A 15,814-nucleotide genomic window follows, 5' to 3' on the forward strand; every position below is an offset into this window, starting at 1 on the left:
ACACTGGCATGGGATGCATCAAAGGAACAGTAACTGGATGGATGGAGTGGAGCATGTTACACAGTGTGGTATACCTCCAGGAGCTAGTTTTACTTATATCTTCAATGCATCTCAATACGGTACTCACTGGTACCACTCTCACAGTGGAGCTCAGAGAACTGATGGACTCTTTGGAGCTCTCATTGTTAAAGAGAAGGAGCAAGGTAATGCACAATACACTGCCTTCCTGAACAAGTTGAATGACATGAAGCTAGAACCAAATAAAAATTATTTTGATAATCCTGGTGAACATACTCTAACTTTACTAGACTGGCAGAAGTCAAGCTCGCTGGATCTCTTCACACAAATACAATCAAGTATCAGGTACTTTAACATTGACAAAGCATCAGAACTGCAAGGGAATAGAGCAGCTACAGGTACCAGTTCAACGGACGGAGCATTCATAGGGCCCGTGCCTTATTGGTCTGGACTTATAAATGGAAGAGGAAGAAATAACGATACTGACTACTCTAATTCTATTTTAAGTGAGTTTAATGTCACAGCTGGAAATACATATCGATTTCGTTTAATTGGTGCTCAGAGTCTTTATGCTTATCGTTTCTCAATAGAAGATCATAAATTAACAGTAATAGCAACTGATGGTCAGTTTATTAAACCAGTGATGGTCGATTACATTATAATACATTCTGGAGAAAGATATGACTTCCTTTTGAAAACGAAAGAAGTGACCACCATTCGACAGTTCATGATACGTGCAGTTACATTAAAGTTTACTGCAACATCAACTTATTTAGAAGAACAGTCAGCAGAAGCTATTCTCAATTACAACAGTGTTACTACACCCTCCAGTGACTATGCAGGTATTGCTGAAAGAATTAAAAATGTTAGTCGAAGATGTACTGACGAGTGTGTAGCTCTCAACTGTCCTTTTGAAGAATTTCCAGAGGCTATCAATATTGTCTGTATGCATATTACTGATTTAAAACTGCTAACTGAATATCCTGAAGACCTGCCTACAACTGCTACTGATGACACTACAAGGTTATTCTTTAATTTCGGTTTTGAAGGAACACGTCGAACCAGTTCCATAAATGGACGTAATCTAAAACTACCATCAGCATCACTGGCACAGCTTGAGCCAAATAAACTAACTGATATTGAAAATAATGAATACTGCATGCACCCAAAAAACAAAGAGCCAAATACAAATAAGTGTGATCGTAATAATGAAGTAGAAGTGATATCACCTGATTGCCACTGCACTCATGTTCTTCCTGCAGAGGAAGGAAAGTCCATTGAACTAGTTCTATCAGCTACTGGATCAAAAGAACAAAGAAATAACTATGCATTCGCTCATCCAATACATCTTCATGGTCATTACTTTCATGTCGTTGAAATTGTATTTGGTGAGTATGATGATAATGGAACACTTATAGCTGGTAATGATACAATTGATTGTGGGGATAGTTACCTATGTGTTAGACCTCGCTGGACAAAAAATGAATTTAACAGACGAAAAGAATTGGGTAAGAAGTCAATATCACCTACTGCTCCACTGAAGGATACTCTGTTAATACCAGCTGGTGGGTATGCTGTTGTGTATTTTAAAACTGATAATCCTGGTTGGTGGTTCCTACACTGTCATATTGAGGTACATCAATTGGAGGGAATGGGAGTCATCATTGATGAAGGAGGGAAGAAGACAATACCACCTAAAGGCATGTATAAATGTGGGAATTTTTCACTGACGCCAAACGAGTTTAAAGCAGCAATTAATACTACAGAACGTTCTGTAGATTGCACTCAATGTCCTGAATCATGCCGAAAAAAGAATGATTTTGGAGATCAGAAAAGGCATGAAATATGTAAATGGTATAGTGTTGGTCTTGGAATCTCTGTTGGCCTGTTAGGATTATATGGAATCGCAGTAACTGTGCTTATAATAATAATAATAATTGCATTTGATGAGGTGCGCAACAAAATTTGTTGTTGCTGCTCTATGAATAAGAACAAAAAATAAAAAATGCATTTTTGAATTTTGTCTTCATTATACATGTAAACATAGGCATCGAATGATTTTTGACTTTTGTGTTGTAATATTTTGTCTAACTTTTGTGGTGCAGAGATTTCGAAGGAAAATATACTGTATAAATTAAGCGACAAAGATAGTATCCAATGGCTTGCTGCCAAGTGTGTAGATTAGGTCCACCAAATATGTATACCAGAATATTGTCTTGTAGAGAGTGCATGTATGTACATGTGTCTATTCACTTAGCTTGTTTGGCTACATATGGTCATCCCTGTACACCCCCACAGTCAAATTAACTACAGTATTGGATCAGGGACTCATCTAAAATTATTGCAGTAGTCTCACATAGCTAGACTCTAATTTATGTGCCTACCCAAATGACAGAAAGAGGTGAAGTCCTGGCTGCATGAGACTATAGACTATACTGTGTATACTAATAATGATAATATTAACTGTTGTGTAGTGAGAGTCTAAAGATGTCATTCATTACAAAGAGACCCTCACCAAACTGTTTGAGATTGAAAGACTTGGTAAAATTGAGCAAGGGATTATCATCCATCTTGAATAGGGAGACTTTTTACTTGTTTTGATAATGTTATTGTTTTTTAGTGCGTAACATGTTGCGTGTATGTCAGTTATTGTTTTTTAAAAGTTTTTCCGTTGTGTAAATAACAGTAATGATAGCAATGTAATACAGGTTCAGTTTATAAACACGTCACAAACACAAAACATCCAACCAAAAAAATAGAAGGGAGAGAAGGAGACTATGAGTGGAGCTACTTTAACTTGGGAGGAGTGTGAGGAGCAGCTACTTTCTGGCAAAGGAAGAAACCTTACTCAAGAGCAATGTGGTACAATAATTGATGCTTTAACTGAGCATATTCGAAATGGTGAAGTTGAAAGAAAAAAGATCATAGCTGTATTGGAAGAATTGAAGGAATTAATAAATTCCAATTTTTTTAATAGATTAGATGCAGTGGAGAAAGAACTCAAGGACCAGAATGAAATAATAAAAGATTTGAAGGCAAAATATGAAGACCTGAAGGCTGAATATGAGAAGCTTAAAAAGCTTCAAGATGATCTATTAATTGGTCAAATTGCTCTTTCGTTAGAAAGTAAAATTGTGAAGCGTACTTTACAGGGCACAGGGATTTCAACTAGATTCATCACAATCAAAAATATTGAAGATGCACTTTCTGGACGTAAGCACTACTTTTCTAAGAAAATATTCACAACAGAAGAGCAAAAAGAAGCAGTGCAACGGAACATTGAAAAATTACATGCAGAATTCCCGAGTATAATCGGTTCTGACATGCATAATGTAATCATTCATTACAAGCAGTGCAGGAACCACCAAGCTCACCCGGAGCTTGAAATTGGTGAAATTCGAGCTCGTTTAGCTGAGAGCCAATTTCAGAATCAAGAGATCATTGATAAAATGCTAGAAATTTTGGAAGCTCTTCCATAATGCAAGACAAGTTGATATTATAACAAGGAGACTGAAAGAGTACATTTTGATTATAATCCTCATAATTATCATTATAATGTGTACTGTAGTAATGTGTAGTCAATGTCATAAAATCAGTCAATGCATTTATTAAATTGTATATTAATAAATAAACTGCTTATTTATTTATCAGATTTCTTAGTCAGTCACTTTAATTATAAAAATTTACACAAATACAAGACGGTAGCCAGGCCCATTGCCACACCAACACTGACTTCCATTAAAATAACTTATAATACTAATAATAAATCAACAAATAAGAGAAGAAAAGAAGATATGCATAACATTAAACATTAACAACCTTAAATAATGCACTATTAACATATACTAGTATACACACATGCACATGTAGTATGTAGTACATACTGTAATATATAATGTAGTTACATTGATCAGTTCAATAGTATCTATACTGTGTATACTAATAATGATAATATTAACTGTTGTGTAGTGAGAGTCTGAAGATGTCATTCATTACAAAGAGACCATCACCAAACTGTTTGAGATTAAAAGTCTCTGTGAAACTGAGCGGGGGATTATCATCAGTCTTAAATAGGGAGGGAGGAAGAGAGAGGAAGGGGGAGAAAGAGAGAGAAATCAATCAATTCATCATGTACTAGTGTACATGTACAATATGATGTCCTTTATTAGTTGTTTCAAGAAATTCTTGATCAACGTGCTACAGGTATATGTACGCATAGTCCTTCCTATGGTGGTCGGGGGTGGTCGGGAGAACCACTTCAACAAATGAACCGACCAGTTCATCACTTAGACCAACCATCCAATTAATACTAATAACCATACATAAAGCATGATATTGTAGTCTACTAGTATGGTGTACATAAATTTAAAAGGAACAATATTAGTCTCCAACTACCTCTAATTTTTTTCTAGGCAAAACCCTGTGTATATACATTTCAGCTACTTTCAGAATGTCACCTGACCTGACTATGAATGCTAAGAAAGACACATTACTCCTGTAAGTAATTAATTTAACTAATCAATATAAATCATCAGTTAGTACATCAGTTGATGAAAGCACCTGAGCGGCTAATAAGTGCGTGTGTTTAAAATGGTGGATTCGCGAAAAGTGAGTTTTACATTAGTATGCCCCAAAAATACACACAATGACCAGTTTTCACTATTAATTTACTACTACTACTATTATTATTATTATTATTATTATTATTATTATTATTATTATTATTATTATTATTATTATTATTATTATTATTACCTTTAGTCTTCCGACTACTACAATGAGTAGTGTTCCATCAATCGTTAGGTGAGAATCATAAGTTGATATTTCATGAACTACTTGCTTGAATGGAAGACTCTGAGAGAAGAGATATCATAATTAATAAAATAAAATAAAATATGTTGATAGCAACAGGATCCAGCCATACTCTCTACTGTGAGTAACTCTATTTAATGCACACCTTTATTGAATATTAACGAGTATCTGTAATAGTTGATTTTTGGGCGCATGTACATGTACATGTATTGTAATTTTTAATAGTAATACCATAAATCTTCTAAAAATCTATTTTTATTAAAAATAATTTAAAAATTAAACAAAATATGCTGCATAAACATTAATTATACACCCCAAATTAAAACCATTAAATGCATTTAAAAATTAATATCTGAAAGTGTCGTCAGTGTATTAAACTATGTAGTAATTTTATTTATTTATTTATTATTACGATATATTTGAGTAGAATCTTTTCAGGTCCTGTGTACGTCTCTCCCTCAAAAGTCAGTTTCGATTCTGGCCTCTGAAAATAATAAATTATTTTAAAAATTAAATTTAAAATAAATAAATCTTACGAAAAGTTGTCCCAAAGTAGTCCTATCAGAGTCAAAAGCCTGATAAAATGTTGCAAGGAATTGCTCCGCCATTGCTTTTATGTCTGGGGGACTTGCCTCAGGCTGGAGCTCCTTTTTGGATATACCTTCCTCTAGTACGTTGGCAGCCATTTTGATTACTTCTTTTTACTGCGCATGCGCAGAGATGTACCTATTTATGACGTAATCAAAACTGGGCGGAGCCTAAAAGTAGGTGTGATTTTAAGGGCGGGGCTAATTTTAGATCTCGAGAATAGAGAGCGACCATTTTATTTGCTTTATCTTTTCAAATCTACTCACTGGAGTACTCCTCCCGTCTTTATTAGGAACTGGTAAGGAGGGAAGGATCCATATTTACTGTATAACCTCTCTCCTTCCTTCTCTAGGTAGTTTATTAGCTCAGAAAATTGTCAAGTTTGAGGACCTTTCACACTTTAAACTGGGTATGTGAACCAGTAGGACATTATTATCATTAAAAATAATCTCTCTTTTTTTCTCCTTCAGTTCAAGGTATCCACCATGTCTTCAGGTGGTGGTACCCCATACATTGGTAGTAAGATCAGTTTAATCTCAAAGGCTGAGATAAGATATGAAGGTGTTCTTTATGATGTGAACACTAAAGAATCCACAGTAACGCTATCTAAAGGTAATTGAGTTATTATCATTATCATTAGATTATTATTATCATTATTATTATTGTTATTATCATTATTATTACTTTGGTGTTGTTAATGATTATTTTGACGGTTGTAACAGTGTGTTTGTCACTAGTTGACAGTTTATGTTCATTGACAATATGTAATCACTCCACATTGTGTGTCTGCTAATATGTACATAATAATGCATATCACTATCTCTTTGAACACTGTCATCAGTTTACATGATCTAGTGGTAGCTTTCTAGTCTTAATCATTCTCTCTCTCTCTCTCTCTCTCTCTCTCTCTCTCTCTCTCTCTCTCTCTCTCTCTCTCTCTCTCTCTCTCTCTCTCTCTCTCTCTCTCTCTCTCTCTCTCTCTCTCTCTCTCTCTCCTCTCCTCTCCTCTCCTCTCCTCTCCTCTCCTCTCCTCTCTCTCTCTCTCTCTCTCTCTCTCTCTTCCCCCCTCCCTCCCCCTCTTCCTATACAGTCAGATCTCATGGTACTGAAGGACGACCAGCTACTAAGCCGATCCAGCCCCGGAGTGAGGTCTACGAGTACATTATATTTCGTGGTAGTGACATTAAGGACCTCAGCGTTAATGAAGTGGCTAAACCATCAATAGAGGAGCAACAGGATCCAGCCATACTCTCTACTGTGAGTAACTCTATTTAATGCACACCTTTATTGAATATTAACGAGTATCTGTAATAGTTGATTTTCAATTTTCATGTACTTGTACTGTCATTTTTAATAGCAATAATTAAAATTACTTGTACATGTACAATGTATATTTCTTCTTTTCCATAGCATTCAACTCCGCCTGTTTCTCAAGCCCCTCCCCCTCCAGTATCTCAACCTCCACCTCCTGCTCCTCCCACCTCTCAACCTCCTTTAGCTCCACCCACAACTCAAGCCCTGCCCCTAGCCCCACCCACCAGCGTCCCATCAACTCAACCACCAGCATCAAGTGTATTACACAATCCACCAGGTCTACCCTTACAGCCCCCGCCCCCTCACTCCATACCTCCAATATTCAACACTCCTTATTCTCTGGGTGGGTTGGGCTCTGGTTCTTCTTATAATCCGTTTGGTTTACCGTATTTCGGACGTCCTCCTTTACTGCTCAGTCAGCAGACTGGAGGTGGGCTCCTGGGTGGCCCTGCAACCTCAAAAGTAATATTATTAAATTAATTAATTTTAATTAATTTGTGTTTAATTAATATTAATTTATTTGTAGTCATGTACATGCACAGAATGCTAATTAAATTTTAAAAGTATTATTTATGTCAGTTTTTAATGATTTCTGGTAGCCATTTTGTTAACAAACTTGTATATACACGTACTTGTATGTACATGTACATGTGGTTCTTTAAATACACGTATACATTTACCGGTCAATATTTAACTCAGTTGCACTTATACATGTATGTATAGTATTAGGTATTGTTATATACATGTAAGTACATGTACATGTATATTTATTGCATTTGCTTATAAAAGTGCTATATAATATTTTTCATTATCTCTAATTATTAGTTTTTAATTATTATTATTATTGTCCTTATAAGGGTATTGCTGTTCCTCAGCGTATCAGTTCATCAGTCTCCTCATCTCAGACCACGCCCCCTCACTCTGAAGGTGTGTCCAGTATTATAGCCTCATCCTCATCTCCTGTCGGAGGGAAGGCGGGGACTAATGTTGAGACCACACCCCCTACTATACCATCAGTCAGTAGCATTGATACTTCAACTCCTAGTTCAACCAGTAAGAGAGAGAGAGGGAGGGAGGGAAGAGAGAGAGTGTGTGTGATAGTATATGTACATGTACATGTCGCAAATGATATACTTTGTGGTAGTTGGTTTTGCTTCAATTTTGTAAATACACTATTTTATTATTAACAATTTGTGTATAGTAGAGAATTGTGAATTTCTTGATTAGAATTTTTTTTTCAATACATTAATAAAAGAATTGGCATACTTCTGTGTGAATTTTTGATTAAAATGGTGTGCCAATAGAAAATCGATTTGATCAATTTTGGGAATTTTAAAAACCTCTCTCCCTCTCCCCCAGTCTCTCCATTACAGTATTCAGTATCAGCAGTGGATTCCTCCAGTAGTCGTCCGTCAGTTAATGATACTAGTGCTCCAGTCCCACCCCATGAGGTCACTAGCACTACCAATGACTCATCACGGGATAATGAGGAGACTGAGGAACCAGCTGCTGGGAATAAGAACCCAACCAGTCAACAGACTGGAGGAGGAGGAGGAGGAGGGCAAAGGAAGAAACAATCAGGAAATAGAGAAAGAGGAACTGGTGAGTTTACTACATGTGTATACAAATTACATATGTAGTGATCTTTACAATGCTTAAGATGTTTATCTACAAGCTTGTACAAGCTTGCATGTTTAGCTTTTGGAGTAACTTTTAAAATTCATAAAAATTCCAATTTTGATCGGAATCAGCTCAAACTTTCTATGCAACATAAGAACATGTATATGTATCAGGAAATGTAATAAAAATTGAGAATTCTTTACTTTTCATTTTTGGCAAAATTTGGCCTGTGACCCTGTACTATAGTACAGGGACTTTTGTCCGATTTTATAGTACAGGGACTTTTGTCCGATTTTAGAGTAACTTTAAACATTCGTAAAAAAATTCAATTTTGATCAGAATCAGCTCAGACTTTCTACACAACATAAGTACATGTATATGCATCAGGAAATGTAATAAAAATTGAGAATTCTCTACTTTTCATTTTTGGCAAAATTTGGTCCGTGACCATGTACTATAGTGCAGGGACTTTGGCCCAATTTTGAAGCAACTTTGATCAGACTTTTTACATTATTACTTATACATACTGTACATATATTTAATGGTATTGTTTTTATTATTCCTCCTGTCCCCAGGTGCCCCCAGAGGTGGTGGTGGTTCCAATCGTCAGTCTCGCCCTCACTCCGGTGGCCAGCGACCACCTTCAGACTCCGCCCCTCCTAATGGCGTCGTTGCTAAGCAACCACTTCGATACGACAGCGACTTTGACTTTGACATAGCGAACGCTCTCTTCTCCAAAGAATCACTTGAAAAGGAAATAAAAGAGAAATTAAAGATAACTACAGAGATTGCTCCAACTGGAGAGGAGACTGTGGATCAGACGTCAAGAGGGGCGGGGCCAGGTGATGAGGTGGGTGTGGTCAGTGAGAGGGCGGGGCAGGAGGAGGAGCCAGTTGGTTCATACAATAAGGAGGTGTCGTTCTTTGATAATATCTCGTGTGAAGCTAACAGCTCATCAAAGTAAGAGAGAGAGAGAGTTACTGTATACATGTACATTACTGTATCATGATTGTTCATTTTTGTGGAAGATTTTATTCAAAATGATTAACAACAGTATAGTTGCAGTAGCAACTGAGCTAAAACACAAAAGAATTAAAAGCAAAAGAGCACAAAAGAATATGTAATTTTTTTCTACATGTTCATATGTACGTGCAGATTACTGTATCATAATGTTGCTGTATGTTAGAAAATTTTCTCGTTAATTTTTGTGGATTTTATGCAAAATAATTTATTGACTGTAGTACCAGTAGCATCTGAGCTTTTAAAACTAGAAACATGTATGTGAAATTGTGCAAATTTAATTTTTGAAAATTTACCCGATACATGTGTACGAACATGTACATGTACATGTACATGTACATGTACATGCATGAGAAATACTTATTGCCAATCTTCCATCTTTCTCTCTCTTTCCTTTAGGAGGTACGACAGAAATGCTGAGCGTGCGTTAAACACGGAAACATTCGGAATAACGTCAAGAGGTCCTCCACGAGGTAGAGGAAGAGGAGGGAGGGGCCAAAGGGGGCGTGGCTACTCTAGAGGAGGGCGTGGTGGTTATGACCGATCTTATCGCTATGACGATAGCTATGGTTACGACGGACGCCAAAGGGACGGTGGTTATGGCGACCATAGTCAAGGGTACGGTGGTAGGCCTCAAAGGGGGCGTGGTCGAAACGATTACCATGGTGACAACTATCGGAGTCGGAATAACTACTACGACAACTATCACGGGCAGAACAGTTACCAAGGCGAAGGTTACCGTGGTCGCAGCGATCGCCGCGGCAACAACTATCGTCGATCTGATTATTCAAGAAACAGGGATGATTAGTACGAAAGCAGCTTGGTCTGCTGTCATGATAATTATGAGAAACTTTTGATTCGTTATGTCTCGATTGTTTCATCGCAAACCTCTCTCTCTCTCTCTCTTTGATGTTGACGCTTTTTCTTTTTAAATTTTGTCGAACGAAGGAACTTAAAATATAAGAGTAAAAACTTATTACGATTAAAATATCAACAGCTACTGAAAATAGTATGTATTATCAATCAAATATAATTGTAAAAATAAAATATAATATTATGAACGAAACTTAACATTTTTTGAATGAGACAACCACTTGATGAAGATGTGCATGTACATTTAGTTTGTTGTGGTTCCTCTAAATTTGATTTATGCAATTTTATACATTATTCACTTTTCTTTTGCTCTCTCAATCTTTGTTACTAATCTAATAAACTACTAATATATCCTTTTCTATTTATATGATGATACCATCACTTCTCTCTCTCTCTCTCTTTGTTGTTATTATAATTAATAATTATTGTTGATATCTTTTAAGAAAAATCATAAATTAATTCTAAAAAATCAACATAATAATAATTAAATAACATTAATTAATGAATTCTTGAAAGTCTGACGAATTTGATCAAAAATTATCTTCACATTCTCTCACTGCATATCCATTGGTGGTGGAAGTCCCTGAGGTGGTCCTTGATTATATCCCATAGGGGGTGTGGTCTGAGCCCCTCCAGCCCCGCCCATATATCCGGGTGGACCCCCGGGGTACATTCCAGGGGGCGGTCCCTGGGGGTGTGGCATGCCTGGTTGCGATGATTGCTGTAGACGTGCTTGTTGGCTTCTGATGAGTTTCTCCTGATGGAGTCGCAGCATCTGCTGGCGTCTGTCAACGTTGAGTCTTTGCTGAGCGTTTTGATAATTACCTGAGGAAGAGAGAGAAACAGAATTAGTACATTTTCTTATACATATTGATGTCCTTATGTTATGTAGAAAGCTTGAGTCGATTCCAACTTCAATTTTTGAAGTTATGGCCATTTTTTTTAAATGGCCAAAATCTGAAAAATACCCAAGGCTATAGCCTATGGTTTTTTTCCAAAAAATGGCTCCAAAATCACCCCAAATTTTTATTACATTTTTTGATACATATTGATGTCCTTATACTGTGTAGAAAGTTTGAGTCAATTCCGACTTAAATTTTTCAAGTTATGGCTATTTTAAAAAATAGCCCAAAATCTGTAAAATACCCAAGGCTATAGCCCATGGTTTTTTTCAAAAAATGGCTCCAAAATCACCCAAAATTTTTATTACATTTTCTGATACATATTGATGTCCTTATGCTCTGTAGAAAGTTTGAGTCGATTTCAACTAAAACTTTTAGAGTTACGGTCATTTTAAAAACAAACACTCAATCAAAAAGTCCCCCTACCTTGTCCCCCAGTGAGCCAGGGTCCAGGGGCGTATCCCTTCATGTTATACTGTGAGGCAGCGGATGAGGGAGGCGTGCCCCACTGAGTCCCAGACGACGGAGGCGGTGGGGTATTACCCCACTGGGACGATGGTACTCCGGTCGATGGCATGCGGGTCATTCCACTGGTGGGCGGGACAGGAGATGTACTGGAAGGAGGCGGGGTCATGTTCTGGGGGGCCGCGAGCGTCTGATTGGGTGGAGCTCTCTGAGACTGCAAGAGATTACTGCTACCTGGGGACTATAAGAATACAGAGTTATACTAGAATATACTGGGGTGTACTGAAGTATACTAGAGTGCACTGACTTACTGGTAATATTTGGTGAATGTCAACACGTGGATCTGCCAGACCAGCCAAGAAGACAAGATTACGATGAAGGATCTGTTGATACCTGCATATGAAGAAAAGAATTAATATAGCATAGTCTCTCTTAATGGACACTCTCTATAGCGTACACCTCCATTTAACGGACAGCACCTAGTGTACCAATTACATTCCTTACTGTATAAAATAACCTCCACATAAAGGACACCTCTGTATAACAGAGACACTTTCAAAGTGTCCATTATATAGAGGCTACAATTCCATTCCAATCACTTACTGTATGATGTCCATAGACTTTCCTTTCAAGTTTTGTGATTCAATAAGAGCCTACAAAAATAATAAAATTTCAAATTAAAAAAGAAAGAAGATTGAGAAATAGAAAGTCCTTTAGCACATGTACAGTACATTAAACAATTCTCATTTTGGACTAACAATGTACATGTACATGAATTATGTAAACTGTAAAATAACATTAACAACACATGTAACCACATGTACAGCTAGCTGAAAGGTACATGTAAACAAACTCACAAACACAAACAATAATATGCGTACATGTACATGTGTTATGAATTTTAAGGTTGTGGTTGTGTATATGTACATGTACATAAAAATCTAATTAAGAGTGGGCAATAAATAAATACCACTAAAGTGTGTGAGGTATGTACGATAGGCCATTACCTTAATGATTTGAGCATTTTCATCCAACAGCTGCAGCAGAGAGTGGGGACATCAAAGGATTAGATCAATGACCAAATATGGTAATGGTGCATATTTTAATGTAAGGGGACGCGAGAGAGGGAGAGAGGGTGATTGGGCGGGTTATAAAGGAGATACTGACCTTCTGTATCTGTTGGGGACTCGCTTCAGAGCCTCGTCCGGCCGTGAGGCTGGAAACTGGACCGACACCACTGGCGCTGGTAGCCATTTTCACTGCATTATAATATTACTCAGTGCCTGCAATTAGAATAATTACGGTGATACTTTACCCACGTGAATACACGTGGGTCATCACCTGGCTAAGGCTAAAAGCATAAGAGGTAATAGCTCTTAGTTCCAGATCCTTATTTTACTACTTCTCTGTCCCTTTTTACTATTTTAAGAAAGAAGCAATGAAGAAGGCTGTCCCTATGATAATACAGTGATGCTTGATGGGATACTCTCCTCGCTGATCAAAGTGATCATGACTGGAATAGTAATATCTTCATTAAAGATTGGTTCTTCTGGACTTGTGAGGCTTCGAGTAGATTTTTAATTTCTCTCGTTATGTGTCTCGTACCACAAGAAGATAAGAGGTAAAGCAGATGCATGTAAATGTAATTAATTAATCAATTAATTACTATACTGTAGTAGTACAGTTAATTAATTTTAGAATAAAATATATTGACATATACTGGGATTTGTGGTGAAAAGTTTTTTGGTGGATCACCCATCTGATTTTGTATTCTTGTGAAGCTAAAAAATAAAAGAAACTAAAAAATAAAGGAAACACAAAATTGGGAAATTTGTCACGTCAGCATTTTTTGTTGTCGTGATTTGGATTCTACTTTTAGTTACCAAAAATTTTAAAACTAATTCAAGTGTTTAAGTGCAAAATCTTAACAAAAAAATAAATTAATATAAGTACTTGGAATTCATTAAAAGTACTGGTCTAAGTTGAAATCAATGTCGTGTTTTTCTTTTATACTTTTCTTCCATTCTCCACACAAACTATCAGCAGCTGCTCTTGTCGGTCCTCCTTGACAAGCTAACCCGTTGAGGAATTTACAGCAAAGCACTTCAACTTCTCTCTTGTTTTTCTTTAAATCCAAGTTACTTTTAAAATCACCGACTATCATGCTAAAATCTGCTTTCTCTCGTACCTCTTCTGATATTATGCCACTTGAGAATAATTCCGGTACGATGCTCTTAATTGAATTTTTTGTTGCACTTTTTAAAACTGCAAATTTACTGTCCAGAACTCCTTTGATAGTCTCATTAAGTTTACTAACATTGCTAGCAGATACGGTCATTCCCCTACTTGCTCCTTCTCCTTCTCTTTTTAGCTTTTCACTAATACTTTCTGCTAAGTCTCCATTTTGTGATTTTTCCAATGCACTTATAACATCTCTAAATGTAGCTCTATGATAGATAGCTAGCCATTTATTAAAGAGAACTCTTTTTTGCTCATCTATATCATCTTTATTTTCTGCCTTGATCTTGTCAATATGGTGCTCCTCAATTCCTGGAAGGTTTTGTGCAAAATTAGTCCACTTAGTGAGAGTCCTTAAAAAGTCAACCAGCTCCAGGACTGTTGGTCTTCTTTCCATTATTTATTTTTGCTGACTCCACAGTCATGTGACTGGCACATGATCAATAGTATCCTATAACAACTGAAGCCCATTCATATAGCAGTGTGGTTACTATATAAGGTCATCGGATGGATAAGTGTTTAAAATTACATTAAGAAACTGAATTAACACATGTAAATGTGTAGCTATTTATAAAAATAGAAAATTAGAATTCTCACACACTCTCTCTAGTCAAATGTCATATCAACCCCCAGACTTTCTTTCAGCTCTCTCTTCCATTCGTCTCCTAGCTTATTAGCGGCAGTCTTTGCTGGACCTCCTTCACTTGCTATTCCTTTTAGAAAGTTCTGACAAAATTCCCTCACTTCTTCTTTTGTGTCTGAAAGGTCCAGGTTACCTTTGAAATCGCTGATAATACCCTCATATGTCGGATTCCCCTGTACTTCATTAGTTATGATCCCTTTAGCAAATAATTCTGATGCTATCATTGACAGTGAGCGCTTCGTAGCATTTTGAACTTTAGCAAAATTCTTATCTAGTACCTCTTTGATGGCATCAATGATTTTGCTCACATCAACGGCAGTTTTAGCCACTGGAGGAGTAGCTCCTTTCTCCTTCTTCTTCTCTCCTTTATCTACTTCGACAGATTCTCCAGTGACCATTTTCCTAACATTAGCTGCTAGCACTGGTTGTTCTGCTATCTCTAAAGCATTCACCACATCATTATAACTAGCCTCTGGGCATATGGCCAGCCATTTATTGAACAATTCTCTTTTCTGTGGCCCAATCTGGTCTCTATTCTGAGCTTGTATGAGTTGAATATGAGCCTCTCTAATGCCAGGAAGATTCTCACCAAATGGGACCCAGTCTATGAGATCTTTCAACCATAAAACCAAATCTCTTACAACTGGCCTCTCCTCCATATTTCTCTACTGGTAATAAACTGCTGACTGTTGTTTACATATAATGGTTGCTACCTACACATACCTGTATATGAGTGGTAGGGTCAGATAGGGTTGCATAGTAATGATTACAATTACAAAATAAATGTACATATTCATTATGCCAGCATTTCTGACATATTTTTACACCTTTCTTTAGGTTGTTTGTGTACAGTACATATATAAATGTACATGTTGCCATTGGCATATGTTAATAGGAAGTTTCCAGCTACTGAATATGTGGATCATCATCATTGTTATTTTAATTTCATTTTTAAAAGTTAATTTTAACGGCAAACAACACAACTTATTATGAGTGAGTGACAACAGTACATACATGAACTATGAAATATTGAATAGCTTTATGTGTACAAGTTCTATTTCCCCGTGACTTTATTTAATTCACATCGACCATTTCTTCCTTATCAGCCTCCTCCTGTCCATCCACCATTTCCTCACCAGCTTTGGCCACTGGCAAAATTCTTAACTTCTCCTTTACTTTCTTAACCAGTTCCTTTTCATTTGCTTTTTCCAATGCATCAATAACATGTCCCCAGTTAGCTTCTGGATAGACTCGCAACCATTTCCCAAATAAAGCAATCTTCCTGTTGTCAGCCCTATTCTCCTCATCTTCTATTATATCA

The 15,814-nt window shown here is 36.7% G+C and overlaps 4 protein-coding genes across 4 annotated transcripts in view; 2 read left to right on the forward strand and 2 right to left on the reverse strand.

The window, feature by feature from the left end:
- LOC100637601 (laccase-12-like) overlaps positions 1-2,156 on the forward strand; it is a 2,414-nt gene extending 258 nt beyond the window's left edge. The window contains exon 2 of the mRNA XM_020001309.1: positions 3-2,156. Within this exon, the coding sequence (XP_019856868.1) occupies positions 3-2,020 (2,018 nt within the window). The 3' untranslated portion in view covers positions 2,021-2,156. The remainder of the gene's footprint in view (positions 1-2) is intronic.
- A 1,595-nt stretch (positions 2,157-3,751) lies between these two features.
- On the reverse strand, positions 3,752-5,530 carry LOC100636844 (nuclear transport factor 2-like). Its single transcript, XM_003389352.3, has 4 exons — positions 5,367-5,530; positions 5,243-5,314; positions 4,774-4,872; positions 3,752-4,083 (listed from the first exon to the last, which is right to left on the reverse strand). The coding sequence occupies exons 1-4, from the start codon at positions 5,514-5,516 to the stop codon at positions 3,973-3,975; spliced, it is 432 nt and encodes a 143-aa protein (XP_003389400.1). The 5' UTR covers positions 5,517-5,530; the 3' UTR covers positions 3,752-3,972.
- A 76-nt stretch (positions 5,531-5,606) lies between these two features.
- LOC100637727 (protein LSM14 homolog B-like) lies at positions 5,607-10,714 on the forward strand. The gene is made up of 9 exons (XM_003389358.3): positions 5,607-5,716; positions 5,771-5,827; positions 5,889-6,030; positions 6,509-6,675; positions 6,829-7,194; positions 7,590-7,785; positions 8,092-8,334; positions 8,928-9,312; positions 9,772-10,714. The coding sequence occupies exons 3-9, from the start codon at positions 5,904-5,906 to the stop codon at positions 10,178-10,180; spliced, it is 1,893 nt and encodes a 630-aa protein (XP_003389406.1). The 5' UTR covers positions 5,607-5,716; positions 5,771-5,827; positions 5,889-5,903; the 3' UTR covers positions 10,181-10,714.
- On the reverse strand, positions 10,665-12,899 carry LOC105314145 (calcium-responsive transactivator-like). The gene is made up of 6 exons (XM_020001316.1): positions 12,780-12,899; positions 12,620-12,649; positions 12,216-12,265; positions 11,924-12,005; positions 11,574-11,853; positions 10,665-11,070 (listed from the first exon to the last, which is right to left on the reverse strand). Exons 1-6 carry the CDS (start codon positions 12,864-12,866, stop codon positions 10,799-10,801), a joined length of 801 nt encoding a protein of 266 aa, XP_019856875.1. The 5' UTR covers positions 12,867-12,899; the 3' UTR covers positions 10,665-10,798.
- Positions 12,900-15,814: the final 2,915 nt, after the last annotated feature.

The sequence above is a fragment of the Amphimedon queenslandica genome, unplaced genomic scaffold (genome assembly GCF_000090795.2).
Source record: "Amphimedon queenslandica unplaced genomic scaffold, v1.1 AMPQUscaffold_13089, whole genome shotgun sequence".
In the NCBI taxonomy this organism is placed as follows: Eukaryota; Metazoa; Porifera; class Demospongiae; order Haplosclerida; family Niphatidae; genus Amphimedon; species Amphimedon queenslandica.